Here is a 12,019-nt window from a genome sequence, read left to right as displayed (position 1 = left end):
AGCTGGACCAGCAGAACGAGCGGAGCCAGAAACGGGGGATTTACAAAAGAGGAGCAGAGCTGATTACCGACGTCTGGCTCCTCCACCGATTTACATCTGTCTGCAGCGGTCTGTCACTGGCCTGCTGTCCTCCTGACAAAGAGGAGGAGAGAGGGAGAGAGAGAGAGAGAGAGAGAGAGGCAGCGGGGTAGGTGTGAGAGACAGACGGAGAGAGAGCAAGAAGGAGACAGTGAGAGGGAGGGAGAAACTGTAGAGGAGAAGGAGAGACTGTGTGTGAGAGAGAGAGGGAGAGGGAGAAAGAGAGAGGGAGAGAGAGAGAGAGATTGTTGCTGTTGTCTTTCCCCCCGTCTCTGTGCTGATGCTGTGAAATGGCTGCTCGCAGGGCTGCTGCTCAGGACTAGCGTGCGAGGCCGAGACCAGGACCTGAAGACGGACTCCGCGGACGGATCGAGGATGGAGGGCAAAGCACCCGCCATGGCGGCCAAGCGGGGCAAGCCTGGGGTGCCTCAGGGGGGCGCCCCGCGCGGGGAGCTGCGGGTGTTCCGCGCGGGCAGCCAGGAGGGGCGCCTGCCCGTCCCGTCGAACCTGCGCAAGCAGAAGTCGCTCACCAACCTGGCGGTGCTCACCGACGCCGAGAAGAAGATGCAGCTGTACCAGCCCGAGTGGCGCGACGACATGGGCAAGCCCGGCACCGGCTCCCTGCGGGCGGGCAAGGCCAAGGCGGGCGCGGGCGGGGGGCCCGCCCCGCTGTCCCGGAACCTGTCCAAGTCGGAGCACTCGCTGTTCCAGGGCAAGCCCCGCCCCTTCAGCCCGCTGGCGGCCCCCGCGGCGCTGGGCAAGCAGAGCCGCATCCCGCGCGCGCCCTACGCCGAGGTCAAGCCCCTCAGCAAGGCGCCCGACGACGGCAAGTCCGACGACGAGATCCTGTCCGGCAAGGCCAAGGCCGAGGACAAGAAGCCGCCGCTGCCCGGGGGGGCCGGCGAGGGCGGCGCCAAGGGGCAGGGCGGCGAGGGGGACAAGCCCTTCCTGAAGGTGGACCCCGAGCTGGTGGTCACGGTGCTGGGCGACCTGGAGCAGCTGCTCTTCAGCCAGATGCTGGGTGAGTACTGTCGCCACACCCCCCTCCCCTCCACCCCCCCCCTGCGTGCCACGCCCCCCCATCCCCAAACCCTTCCCATCCCGCCGGGAGGGTGTCCGCTCATGACTCCCGCTTCTCTGTCCGCCGGCCGTCGCCACGGCTGCCACGCCCCCACCCCCCCCCCCCCCCACCCCTCCTCCAGCTGTCCCTGCAGACGTCGTCGCGGTAACACATCGCCTTTTGTTCCGAATGGAGCCGATCTTGTGCCACCGTGATTGACGAAGCCCCCCCCCCACCCCCCCCCGGGTTTATAAATAGCCGTTTCTCGCCGTTAATATTTCACGCCGTGCGAAATGCCCCCCCCTCGTACCACCGAGGCGTCGTCTGCTCTCGAGATTCGACCGCTGCTCCCTTTACCCAAAACGGATCCGCAGCGGTCAGACTAGTGTGGCTGTCGTGTAATGTGTGCATTATGCAGTAAGCATTCAGTGTCCTGATCTAGCCCGTGAAACCTGATCAATTTTTACCTGTGCATTTTTTTTTTAAATGATTATTTCTGGATCATCGATCCGTCCCCAGGTTCAGCCGTGCTGATGCGATGCGCTTGCTCCGTGCACCAGACTGCAGAGGGGGCGCAGGATATGTATCGCATCGTTTCCCAGGAAGCGGGGAGGCATAACAATGGATATTTAAAATAAATAAATAAATAAACACACCCTCCCCCCCCTGAAAAAACAGGACCCGGAGCGCTCTGGCTTAATTTCGGTTGGTGACATATTTAGCCTCCCCTCATAATTGCGTTCCTCCCCTGGCTGCTGGCAGCTGATGCCCCGCCCCCCCTGCCTTTTTGCAGGGCATCGTGGGAGAAAGCTGGCTGTGGTGGGCTTGTCCGTCTCACAGGGATCTCAGGCAGCATCCCGCTGCGCCGCTGTTTTTATTAGCGTACCGGGTTAGCCTCGTTTTTCGTTATGGGGGTTCGGACTGGCTGCTCCATAGCCTTCTTTCTCTAGTGGAAGGATAGTAAGGCTGGGTAGTACAATCGTTAGGAAACTGGGCTTGTAAATCAAAGGTTATGAGTTTGACTCTGAACTGCTGCTGGTTTACATTTGGGAGGCAAATTCTGCTAAAGACAAAATCACTTCCTATCCGCAGTTTACAATCCGCGGACAGTAGCATGGGGAGTGATGACTCAGTGGTGTAGTCATTACTGTAGTAAAGCTGGATGACCTGTTTTGCCGCATTTCCACAGTTTAATAACTGAATCCACCGCTCATGGGTTTGCATCCATTTGCTTCCTTGCAAAACCCCATAAGCTCCTTTGAGTGAAGGACAGGTGCGAATAGAGAGGATTATAGTGCCATTCATAAATTCGGCTCAGTTGACTTACTGTACATCCCAAACTAATTTGACACGTACGTGCTGATCTCGGGTCATCTCATTTCGTTTCTGACCTTTTACCGGTTTTTGTCCCCCTCGGGGTTTCTCCGTGCGGCTCTCTCTCTTTTTACTCTCTTTGTCCTCCGCGCGTTTCCTGCGCCCGTGTGGTTTGATTCGTCCCTGTCCCCGTCCCGCCGCAGTGACCAGAGTCGCCGACGACGCACCGTGACAGACGGGACGCTAGCGGTAGCGCCGAGCCCTGGGCCCTGAATTCCGGCCTCTCCTGCCTGCCTGGCCGTATGTCTGTGGGTCAGCAGGTTAATGAATCCCAGCTCTCTCTCTGTGTTTCTGCGCTGGATGATCTCAGCCAGATGGCTTCCATTCAGCCCTGCTCCGCTCCCTGATTCAGTAATGCCCGTGTGATTCACATATTGGGGTTAGCCTCGTTTGCTGTTGTTAGGTTTCAGGCTTGCTGCTACAGTGCTTTTTTTCTCAGCTGGACAGGTAATAAGGTTAGAGAAACCAGGCTTGTAACTCAAAGGGTTGCGGGTTCAAATCCCAGTGAGTGTTCAGCTGTTGCTCGGTGAAGGCCCCTCACCTGAAATGCTGTATCTTATGAACTAAGCAGTGAAGCTTCATTAAAATATCTAGCTAGAAATGGATTGAATGTTAAAAATAAATAAAGGAAGAACAATCTGTGTAACTTGCTCTTGATGAGGGCATCTGCCACGCCCTGAAACGTATTGGTATGTAGCTAATGTTTCTTCCAAAGACGAAAGATGAGCTTGTACTTGGTTCCACATTCCATGCAGCTCCATGCCCACATTGTGATCTGAATATGAATGGAATGCACAGGTGCTCGATCTGGACCAGTTCAGCCATTTATTTTCTTTTTGGGGGGGGGGGGGTGGGGGGGGTGGGTGGATGGGGATTGCTTGCCTTGTCACGTTTCAGCTGAAGCGGTCAGTGGTATTATGAGCTCCCTTTCTCCACTGCAGTATCGGAGGGCTAGTTTTCCGACTGTTTTTTGGCATGCCCTCTCTGGAACTTCTGGAACTCCCTGCGAGCGGAATACTGTAACTGAGATTTACTTCTCTTCACGTCTTGGAAGAGGCGGCTGGTTCGAGCATAAATTATTGGAGACTGGGAATCCAGATTTGAACCAGCATGTTATTATGTGGATAGATCACTTTCTGGGTTTTAAAAAAATTATTATATCAGTTTTTGAATCAGTTTTTAGATGGGCCTAGACAGTTTGTGTGTGTGATGAAGGAAATTTGAGATATTTACACAAGTTTCTGGTGACTTGCTGGCTTTACCGTGGCTGGTATGAGAGCACTTTGGGGTTTGTGGTCTGAAGAAAGAAAAAAGAAAATGCACTACATGTAACTCCAGAGCTGCTTGCTGAGTGGCGTTTTATTTCATAAGTCTGTACATTTGAAGTTATTAATTAATATAGTGTTTATTCACAGTTATAGCTATGAGCTTATAAACTGGGCTGCTGCTTCCTCTGTTCAGCACAGTGATGTCAGGCTGCATGTGCAATAGGACAACAACCAGAAATAACATATTGAATATACTTTTTTTGAAGAGTACTTGGGCAATATACCGAAGAATGAGATTATACTAAGAGAAAGATCCGTGCCTTCGACTGAAACCGGAAAAGTATTTTGTTCCTTTAAGCAGCCTTTCATGGAAAACAGCTGGTTTCATGATGGATCGAACTGGGAAGATTCTTTAGAGCCTTTTTTTTTAAAGCTGAAGAGCCATTGGCTGAGACATAGCTGTTAAAGGCTGAATGTGTGTTCTCACACAAGGAATATTTTGTAAAATGTCTTCATTTGACTTAATTTCCTTGTTATTAAGGCCCACGGATAAGAAATGCTGGCTGACCTTTTACGTTTGCGGTTTAATGTGGCCTTATTGTTTGCTGCTGGGGGTTTCTAAGTCATACCAAACTGTCTGCCCACTACAGCTGATTTACTCTGATATTATCATCTGCTTATAATGATATGTTTGTGTATCTTACATCCTCTAATTGATGGACTTAATGTCTAATCATTAAATTTGAGTGGTGCTGCTGAAATGCCATTGCTCAAGGCTGCTAGCTGTGTTATTATTTTATTTGACCTCATTAAAAGATCGTTTTAATCTATCCCTGAAGTATCTGAGAAGCTGGACTGCACCCGATCATAACCTGGCTAGGGCATGATTAGTCTGTACCCCCCCATTATCGGTGCCCCCTTTGTTCACCATGCATCAGGTTAACAGCCCATGTCAATAAGCACGAACGTTCACAGACATGCTTGGCGTTTTGTACTGAAAATTTGTTGTGTGTATTTGAAAATACACGATAAAAGGGGACTGTGTTGACTGAACTCTCACAGTTCTTATGCATGTGTACAGCTGGTAGAAATGCACCCCGTCTGTGCAAAAAGGTATTTTATCAGAGTAAATTTTACACTAAGCGTTCTGCTGTGTAGGCATGCATTTGCATGTGCATTGTAGCAGAAGCACGGATGGACGTGCGTCTTGTTACCAACGTTTCATAGTTTTTCACAGAGCCAGATGTATGCTATTTGTTCTCTGACGTTGATGTGCCCGATGAAGCCTCTGCTTTGTCTTGCCATTTGTCATTCTGCAGTCGCTGAATGTGTAATGCAGTTATAGCCTTGGCTAATGTCACTTAGCGTGCGCACAAAATGCTAATGTAATATTAGCCCCTCAATCTAATTTCCCTCAGAGCTCAGGGAAGAGCCCGATGAAACTACGGCAGAAGCCGGAGCTCTGTTGTTTACGGTGGAGACAGGAAACCCATGGCCTACAACAGGGCTGCCCAACTCTGTGCCTGGGGATCTACCATCCTGTAGGATTTCACTCCAACCCTAACAAAGCTCACCTCACTCAACAGCTAGTGATCTACCATCCTGTAGGTTTTCATTCCAGCCCTAACGAAGCCCACCTCATTCAGCTAGAGCTAGAGTTCTCATTGAGCTGCTCATTAGTAGAATAAGGTGTGCCAATTTAGGGTTGGAATGAAAACCTACAGAACGGTAGATCGCCAGGAACAGGATTGGTCCGCCCTGTGCTAAAGTCTGCATCCATCCCTTGATGATGTGGAGTTAATCTGTGACAGTAAAGAATCTTGGTTTATGTTATAATTGTTATCAGTGCAGAACAATGCTATTCAATTGTATGTGTTCCTTTGTAAAATCATAAGCTGTTTTCTTCCAGTATAGAATAAGGCAAGCGTATTAAATGCAGACTGCATTTGAGTGTTAAAACGGCAACAAAAGACCTCAGTTCATGGATATTGCCGCAGAAAAGTCTGCTTCATTGTGGTGTATTTATTTATTTCTGTGTCAGAGTTTTTCTAGCTTCCCCCGAGTGCCTAACCCAAGCCTCAGTGGTGTGTTTTTTTGAACAGAAACACTTCAGACTGCTCTGAAGGTCATTCAGTGCTGTAGCTTATTTGGTTTTCTGCTCTCGAAGATCTGTCTCTGAACGGATTTCACTTCGCGCATTGCTTTCTTAGAACTACTGGTACGTACAGTTCAATGTAAGGTGTACATGTGCATGCAAGCTCCCCTGCTTTAAATTATGATGCAAAAATATATGACCCGAATACGTATATGTTAGAGAGATGGATAAATTAGAGAGAGAGAGATTATATTTTATGTCTGTCACTCTAACGCACTCTTTCTCGCGCTCTGTTTTTCTCTTTCTCTGTCTACATAATTTGAGATGTGTGCGCGGCGCCTAAATTTCAAATTAACCTCAGGAGGTCAAATCATCTTAAGTGGGCGTAACTGCCATTGGCCTCAATGGATGGCCCGGCACCTATCTTTTAAATTATGGCCTGTCAATCTCAGAAGTGGGCGGAGCAGTTAAATTGGTCCACTTAAGGCAGTAATAAGTTGCCTGTGGTGGGAAAGGATAGCTGGCCCTTGGGGAATAGGTTTGGACACCACTTGATTTGTGTTTTAGGTTAGTTACGACTACAGTGTCTCTGATTGTGTCGACAGAAACCGCTCCTGGGGATGCGGCACACACACAAAAACAAAAACAAAATAAAGGGCTCCCAGTGTTCTGCCTTAAGACGTCATGGTAACCGAAGACACAGGAGGGTCAGAGGTCAAATGTATCAATCGCGTCTGAATGGCAAACAACCATCCAGCGGTAAATCTCAGGACTATGTAGATGGTTCCATGACCCATATTAGCCTGGGAGATGCTCTTGACTGAACTAATTGCTTATTAAACTAATTAATTTGTTTGCTACATAGTGTGTTATGAGTTTGACAGTTACCAAAGTTAATGAAGCATGTAGTATAGCAAGTCCTGAGAAAAGATCAGTTCAAAAAATCTTGCCCTTATTGTGTTGACACGTTTTTCCAGTACTTTCTTTGGTTACCCACTTCATGTAACAGCCTGCACTATTGCCAAGATTAGTTTAATTGTTCATTTTTTTGTTCATCCGGTTTTGCATTTTGATTGTCAAGCAATCCTCCTGTTCCCTTTATTCTGTATGGGCTTATGGCTTGTCACTGTGGCTGATAGGCGTTGAATAGAGCATTGTGGTGCTCCCTTATTTTAAAAAAAAAAAAAAAAAAAAAAAAACATTCAAGGACTGAGGACACCATATGATTTCCTCGTGGTTGGCGGGGAGGGGGTGTCCTGCTTTTTTTTTGGGTACATGTCCAGAGTTTACTTAATGTATCCACTACCCGTAACAACAAGCTCACTGTCACCACTCTCATTAAAACATTTTAAATAAATAGCCCCACTGTGTCCACACAGGGAGTCGTCTGTTTCCCTCCATACAGACCCTGTTGTGTCACGCAGCTCAAACCAATATGGCCGCCCCTCCCATCGCCATCTCCGTTGATGTCCCTCGCAAATACACCATCGTATGAAATGCAGTCAGTCCGTTCAATGAGGTGAATCACGGAACGGGAATATAATGAGATCCACTCAAATACTATCCCTGTGGGGACAGAAAGGGAAGCCCCGTGTTGTGGCTAATGTTACCTGATGCTGGGTGGGTGGGGTGGGGGGGGTAGCTGTGTATGACTTCTGTTCAAGCAAACTGGACTTATATTCCTGGCGTACCCACATATCCCTGGCATACCATCTACCGTCCTCATGCTCCATTAAAATAGCAAATAATGACTTTTTAGAGATGTGAGGTAAGGGTGGGGGTGGGGGACGGGGAAACTGAAGGCTCTGCTTCATGACAAGCCCCTGACCCACATCGGGCTTCAGCCGAGTGAGTGTCCTGCCTCTCGGCCTACTGCACGTGCCCAGTGCGGTCAGTAATGAGACGTCCGTCTCTGCCGCGGTTTCCCTGAGCCGCGATACAGCATCGCGTGCGAAGGAGGGTAAACCCCGTCTGTCGGCCATGTTTTTACTCCAGATCTTTACTCTGTTTAACCTGCAGTGGCTTTAAGCGGGCTTGTATCCGCCTGAAACTATGCCTGTGAAGACCAGCGGACTTGAACGTGGGCAAAAAAATATTTAGAAAAATGATTTGTTTCCAAGGAACAGATGTCCCACTGACGAGCTCTTCTCTGTGGGTGACTTGATGAATCATTTTCCTTTGTGCAACTTTGCTTTCATTTCCATTTTGCTGTACACCATCAGAGATTATCATCAGAGTCTTGGGCAGCGCTGTTGTATGGTGGCCAGGGAGCTGGGTTTGTAACGCAAACGATGTGGCTCTGCTGTTGTATCCACAGAACACACTGCTTGACCTGAATTGCTTCAGTGAAATATTTCAGCAGTAAAGAAATTAATTTTATGTAAAAAAATAAAATCCGTCTTAAGTCGCGCTGGGTGAAGGTATCTGTAAAGTGCAGGAATTAAACAACACGGTAGACTGAGGGACAGTGGGGAACTGGCATTAATGAAGGAGTTTGTCCTGGTGACGTCATCCCCATGAACCCAATGCACCAGGACGTTCCTCTGCTGTTCACGTGGAGATCACGTCCCGTAGAAATCCTTCTCTTCAGCCTTCCCCCCCCCCCCCCCCATGGGGGCCCAGGACTGCGACGCTCCCCGGGACAGAGACGCCGCTTCTTCGCGGAACTGCTAATTTCGGGATAATTTTGGTTGGTTCCCGTCCAGGTTGACCTCACGTGCGGTCAGACCCAGTCTGCGCCGCTGCTGATGATGAGTACACCACGGCTCAAAACCAGTCAGGACACGGAGACGCTAATGCCCATGTGTTTATCTGGTCACTTATTTGGCGGATTCTTCCATACGGGGCGGATTAGAAGGCAAGCCTGTTTGCAAAGCCCTCCGCCATTGAGCTTGGAATCAGGCAAGCAATGCTGGCTAACTTCATATCGCATGACAGCTTTTCCATTGCATTTCTTGCTGTCTAAGCTGTGTTGCGTTTGTCTCAACTGTAGCACTTTGGACATTTTCAAGGGAGGACTGTCCGCACTTTTCCGATGCTGGAAAATGGGTGTCTGATTGATCGAAAAGCCCAATTTCTTGATCACAGTCAGGACATTCTTAGGAAAGAAAAGATGTTCGCATTGGCAAGAGTAGTATTTTTATCTGCGTTGTTCCAACATACATTGAAAACAGTTTTATGCAGAATATTTTCATTTTTTAAAATTTAATCTTATGACGTGCTGTTTATCTGATGAGCAGCACCTCCAAACTAAGATTAGAATTTACCTCCCAACTACAGCATCATACAAGACCATCAAAATGTCACAATATCAGAATTTCTCTTGATTTGTATGATGTATGAAACTTTTCTGCAACCTAATCACAAAAGAAAAGGTTGTAGAGGAAGTGTCAGAGGAAAAACAGCTTTAATGGATCAAACCATCATAACGGTGAAAATCAACAGACCCTGAGGTTCCTAGGAGACGGGAGTGAACTCAATTGCTTTCAGAGATGACTGACGCTTGCTGCTTGCTGCAGTGAACTGTGGTCTCTTACACAAAGGTAGAACATATGGAAAACTGTGCTCGACCGGTTTTATGTCTCTCTTGAATAGCACCGCGTCTCCTAGTTTATTACGTACTGTACTGAAACAGTTGGCCTTGGAAAGCAGACATCTTTTCCAAGAAGACCTTGTCCTGATACACCCTCTCATAGGGTGTCTTCATAGACAATGAGTTAACTACTGCCTTTCTGATGTTTTTTTTGGGGGGGGGGAGTGTATTAATACACCTTGAGGCCTTTGCCAAATGTATTTTTTAAAAGGCAGACCGTACCCTGCTTAGGACAGGAGGAAGCCATCTCTCATTGGTTGGGACGAGTAGAACAACCTTCCTCACGCGAGGGTGGAATTTTATTTTTTTTAGGCTTGCGAACTGCACTGCAGTCAGATGCTGCAGTCTCCCATTTTTGGCTTTGTGCATCTTGGCAAGGGTTTGGACAGTTATTGTGGATGGGAGCTGGGTGCTTTCTCACAGCTTAAAGTCTTTGGACTATTTTTCCCCCCCACCCTGTTTTAATTATATTGTACTCAACACACCGAAACACTCACCAATGGGCCAGTAATAGGTCGCACTACAAGCAACTTGGCACCAGTACAGAGCAGCCGTTTCTGATCTTAAGGGAGCGTGTCTCTCTAACAACAACAACTGGCAACCTGTAGACGCCTAGCGAGTGGCTGAAGAGGCAACCGCAGCAGTAACCAGGGTAACCGCAGCAGTAACCAGGGTAACCACAGCTGTAACTAGGGTTACCCCGGCTGACTTCAGCTTGGATTTCCCTGGTTGAGCTAAACCCACCATGGCTGTTTCCTTTCACTGCAAACATCTGGCCGTGGTTGGCTGATGACATAGCCTTGGAATATCGTTCTGCAATTACAGAGAGAGATATTGAAGATTATTTTAATGCTTCGTAATAACTGGTTATGCATGAATTATTGTTGAAAAGATACAGCCAATTTCTGGCATCTCGAAGCTGAGTAAATGAAGAAAGAGATATGTGGTGTCTTATAAAAAATGTGTCTGCAACAAGGATTTCTGCTGGAATAAGGGAATATAGACTGCTGCTGTTTCACCAAAACCAACTGGACATTTAGAAATGATGTGCTTTACCGATAATCCTGCACTTCAGTTCAAAGCATCAATTTATAGCTGCAGAATATTTGATCTCATTGCATTTCAGGTTAATTTAGGGGAAAAAAGGTAATTCTGCTCCCCCCTGAGTTCGTTCAAAAAAAGAAGAAATTTCACGTCCTTTGCTCCTCACACTCCTTGGTCTCCAGTGGCACAATAGGACGCATTTGCACCGAGGCGATTTCTAACCCAGATGTGGGGAAGAGACGGCCATGTGTTCCACTTCCTGTCTGACAGAATGCCGAGGTTTCCAGGGCACTGCCTAGCAACCGCAGAGGGGCGGGGAGGAGGATGGCGGTCGGAAAGCAGGAAGGCTTACCGTGGCGATGAGCTGTCAGTTAGGCTGTCGGTGTTCTAGAACCCTGTTGTTTTCATTTGCCAGCAGCGATTGTTACGTCAGCGTTAGAATGTTCAGTTAAGAACGTTCTGATCACATGTTTGTGACCTCACACCTTAAAGGGTTAAGGCACTGGAATGACAGTTTGTGTTTGCACATCCTCTTCAGAGGTGGCATGTGTGAGTCTAACATGCATCTGCGTTGCAACTGAGATCGCACGCTTGCTCCCTCTCAGCCACGTCACCGACACAATGCTGCCGGTGGCCTTTGCTAGCGGAAGGTCTGTTTTCAGCAGAACTGGCCGTGTTTTGGATGCAGCTAGGTGTCTCAAAATAGAAGCACACAGTTTCCATGGCCACATGAGTTATTGTGTGCCTTGTGGTGTGTTATCGGTTAAACAGGGAGCACTGTTCTGTTGTTTCGACTGGTACGATGCAGGCGGGGCCGACGTGCGCTTTGGCAGCTCTCCCGTTTCGCTGTGCTGGAATTAACTCACTGACACGGTCCGCATCTGTGCCTGGTGCATGACATCAGTGCTGATGAAGCCGTTTCACAAATCGCAAACACACACCCAAAATGTGCTTTTTAAATGGACTTCCCTAACCCTTTTCACTGACCCTGCCCTCCATTATAGTTTGGTTTATGTGGCATGCAACTATGTGCTGTGCTACGCAACCAAAATGACACATCAGTGGTTGGTTGTGATGGGATGTATAATTGTATCCTGGTTGGTGATGCCAATAAGAGCTTGAGAAGGCTAGAATATGCAGGGGTCAGCATTTCAGATTAGTGTTCTGACAAGAAGTGTTAAATAAAATATATCCTATATACTTTATCACCTTTAAAATGTATATTTTAAAATATATTTTCTATATATTTCCCCTGCACCAGAGGCTTTCCCCTGGCAGACTGAAGACATCATGATCAGGCTGACAGACTGTGAAGTCTGGCCTCTTCTCTGAAGACTGGAATATCCTCCTGATGTTATTTAAGTCGACCAGACAAGCTGTCAGTATAACTTTTGCTCATAACTAGGCCAGCAAACCATTAAGTTGTCCATCTTTTCCTCAAAGTCACCCAGAAGTTTCAAAAAAAAAAAAAAAAAAAAAGTTTAGGTAAATACAGATGTCTAAGCTGT

General features: G+C 47.8%; 1 protein-coding gene across 6 annotated transcripts in view; it reads left to right on the top strand.

Annotated features, from left to right (window-relative positions):
- The first annotated feature begins 307 nt into the window (after positions 1-307).
- The window catches only part of nav1b (neuron navigator 1b), an 84,574-nt gene continuing 72,862 nt past the window's right edge, over positions 308-12,019 (top strand). For all 6 annotated transcript variants that reach the window (XR_004762050.1, XM_035389062.1, XM_035389061.1 and 3 more), the window contains exon 1: positions 308-1,099. Coding sequence is in view for 5 of the 6 variants with exons in the window: in XM_035389062.1 (XP_035244953.1) it covers positions 454-1,099 (646 nt within the window). In the remaining variant the exon portion in view is untranslated. The remainder of the gene's footprint in view (positions 1,100-12,019) is intronic.

The sequence above is a fragment of the Anguilla anguilla genome, chromosome 13 (assembly GCF_013347855.1).
Source record: "Anguilla anguilla isolate fAngAng1 chromosome 13, fAngAng1.pri, whole genome shotgun sequence".
In the NCBI taxonomy this organism is placed as follows: Eukaryota; Metazoa; Chordata; class Actinopteri; order Anguilliformes; family Anguillidae; genus Anguilla; species Anguilla anguilla.
This window is presented reverse-complemented; position numbering and strand designations above follow the sequence as displayed.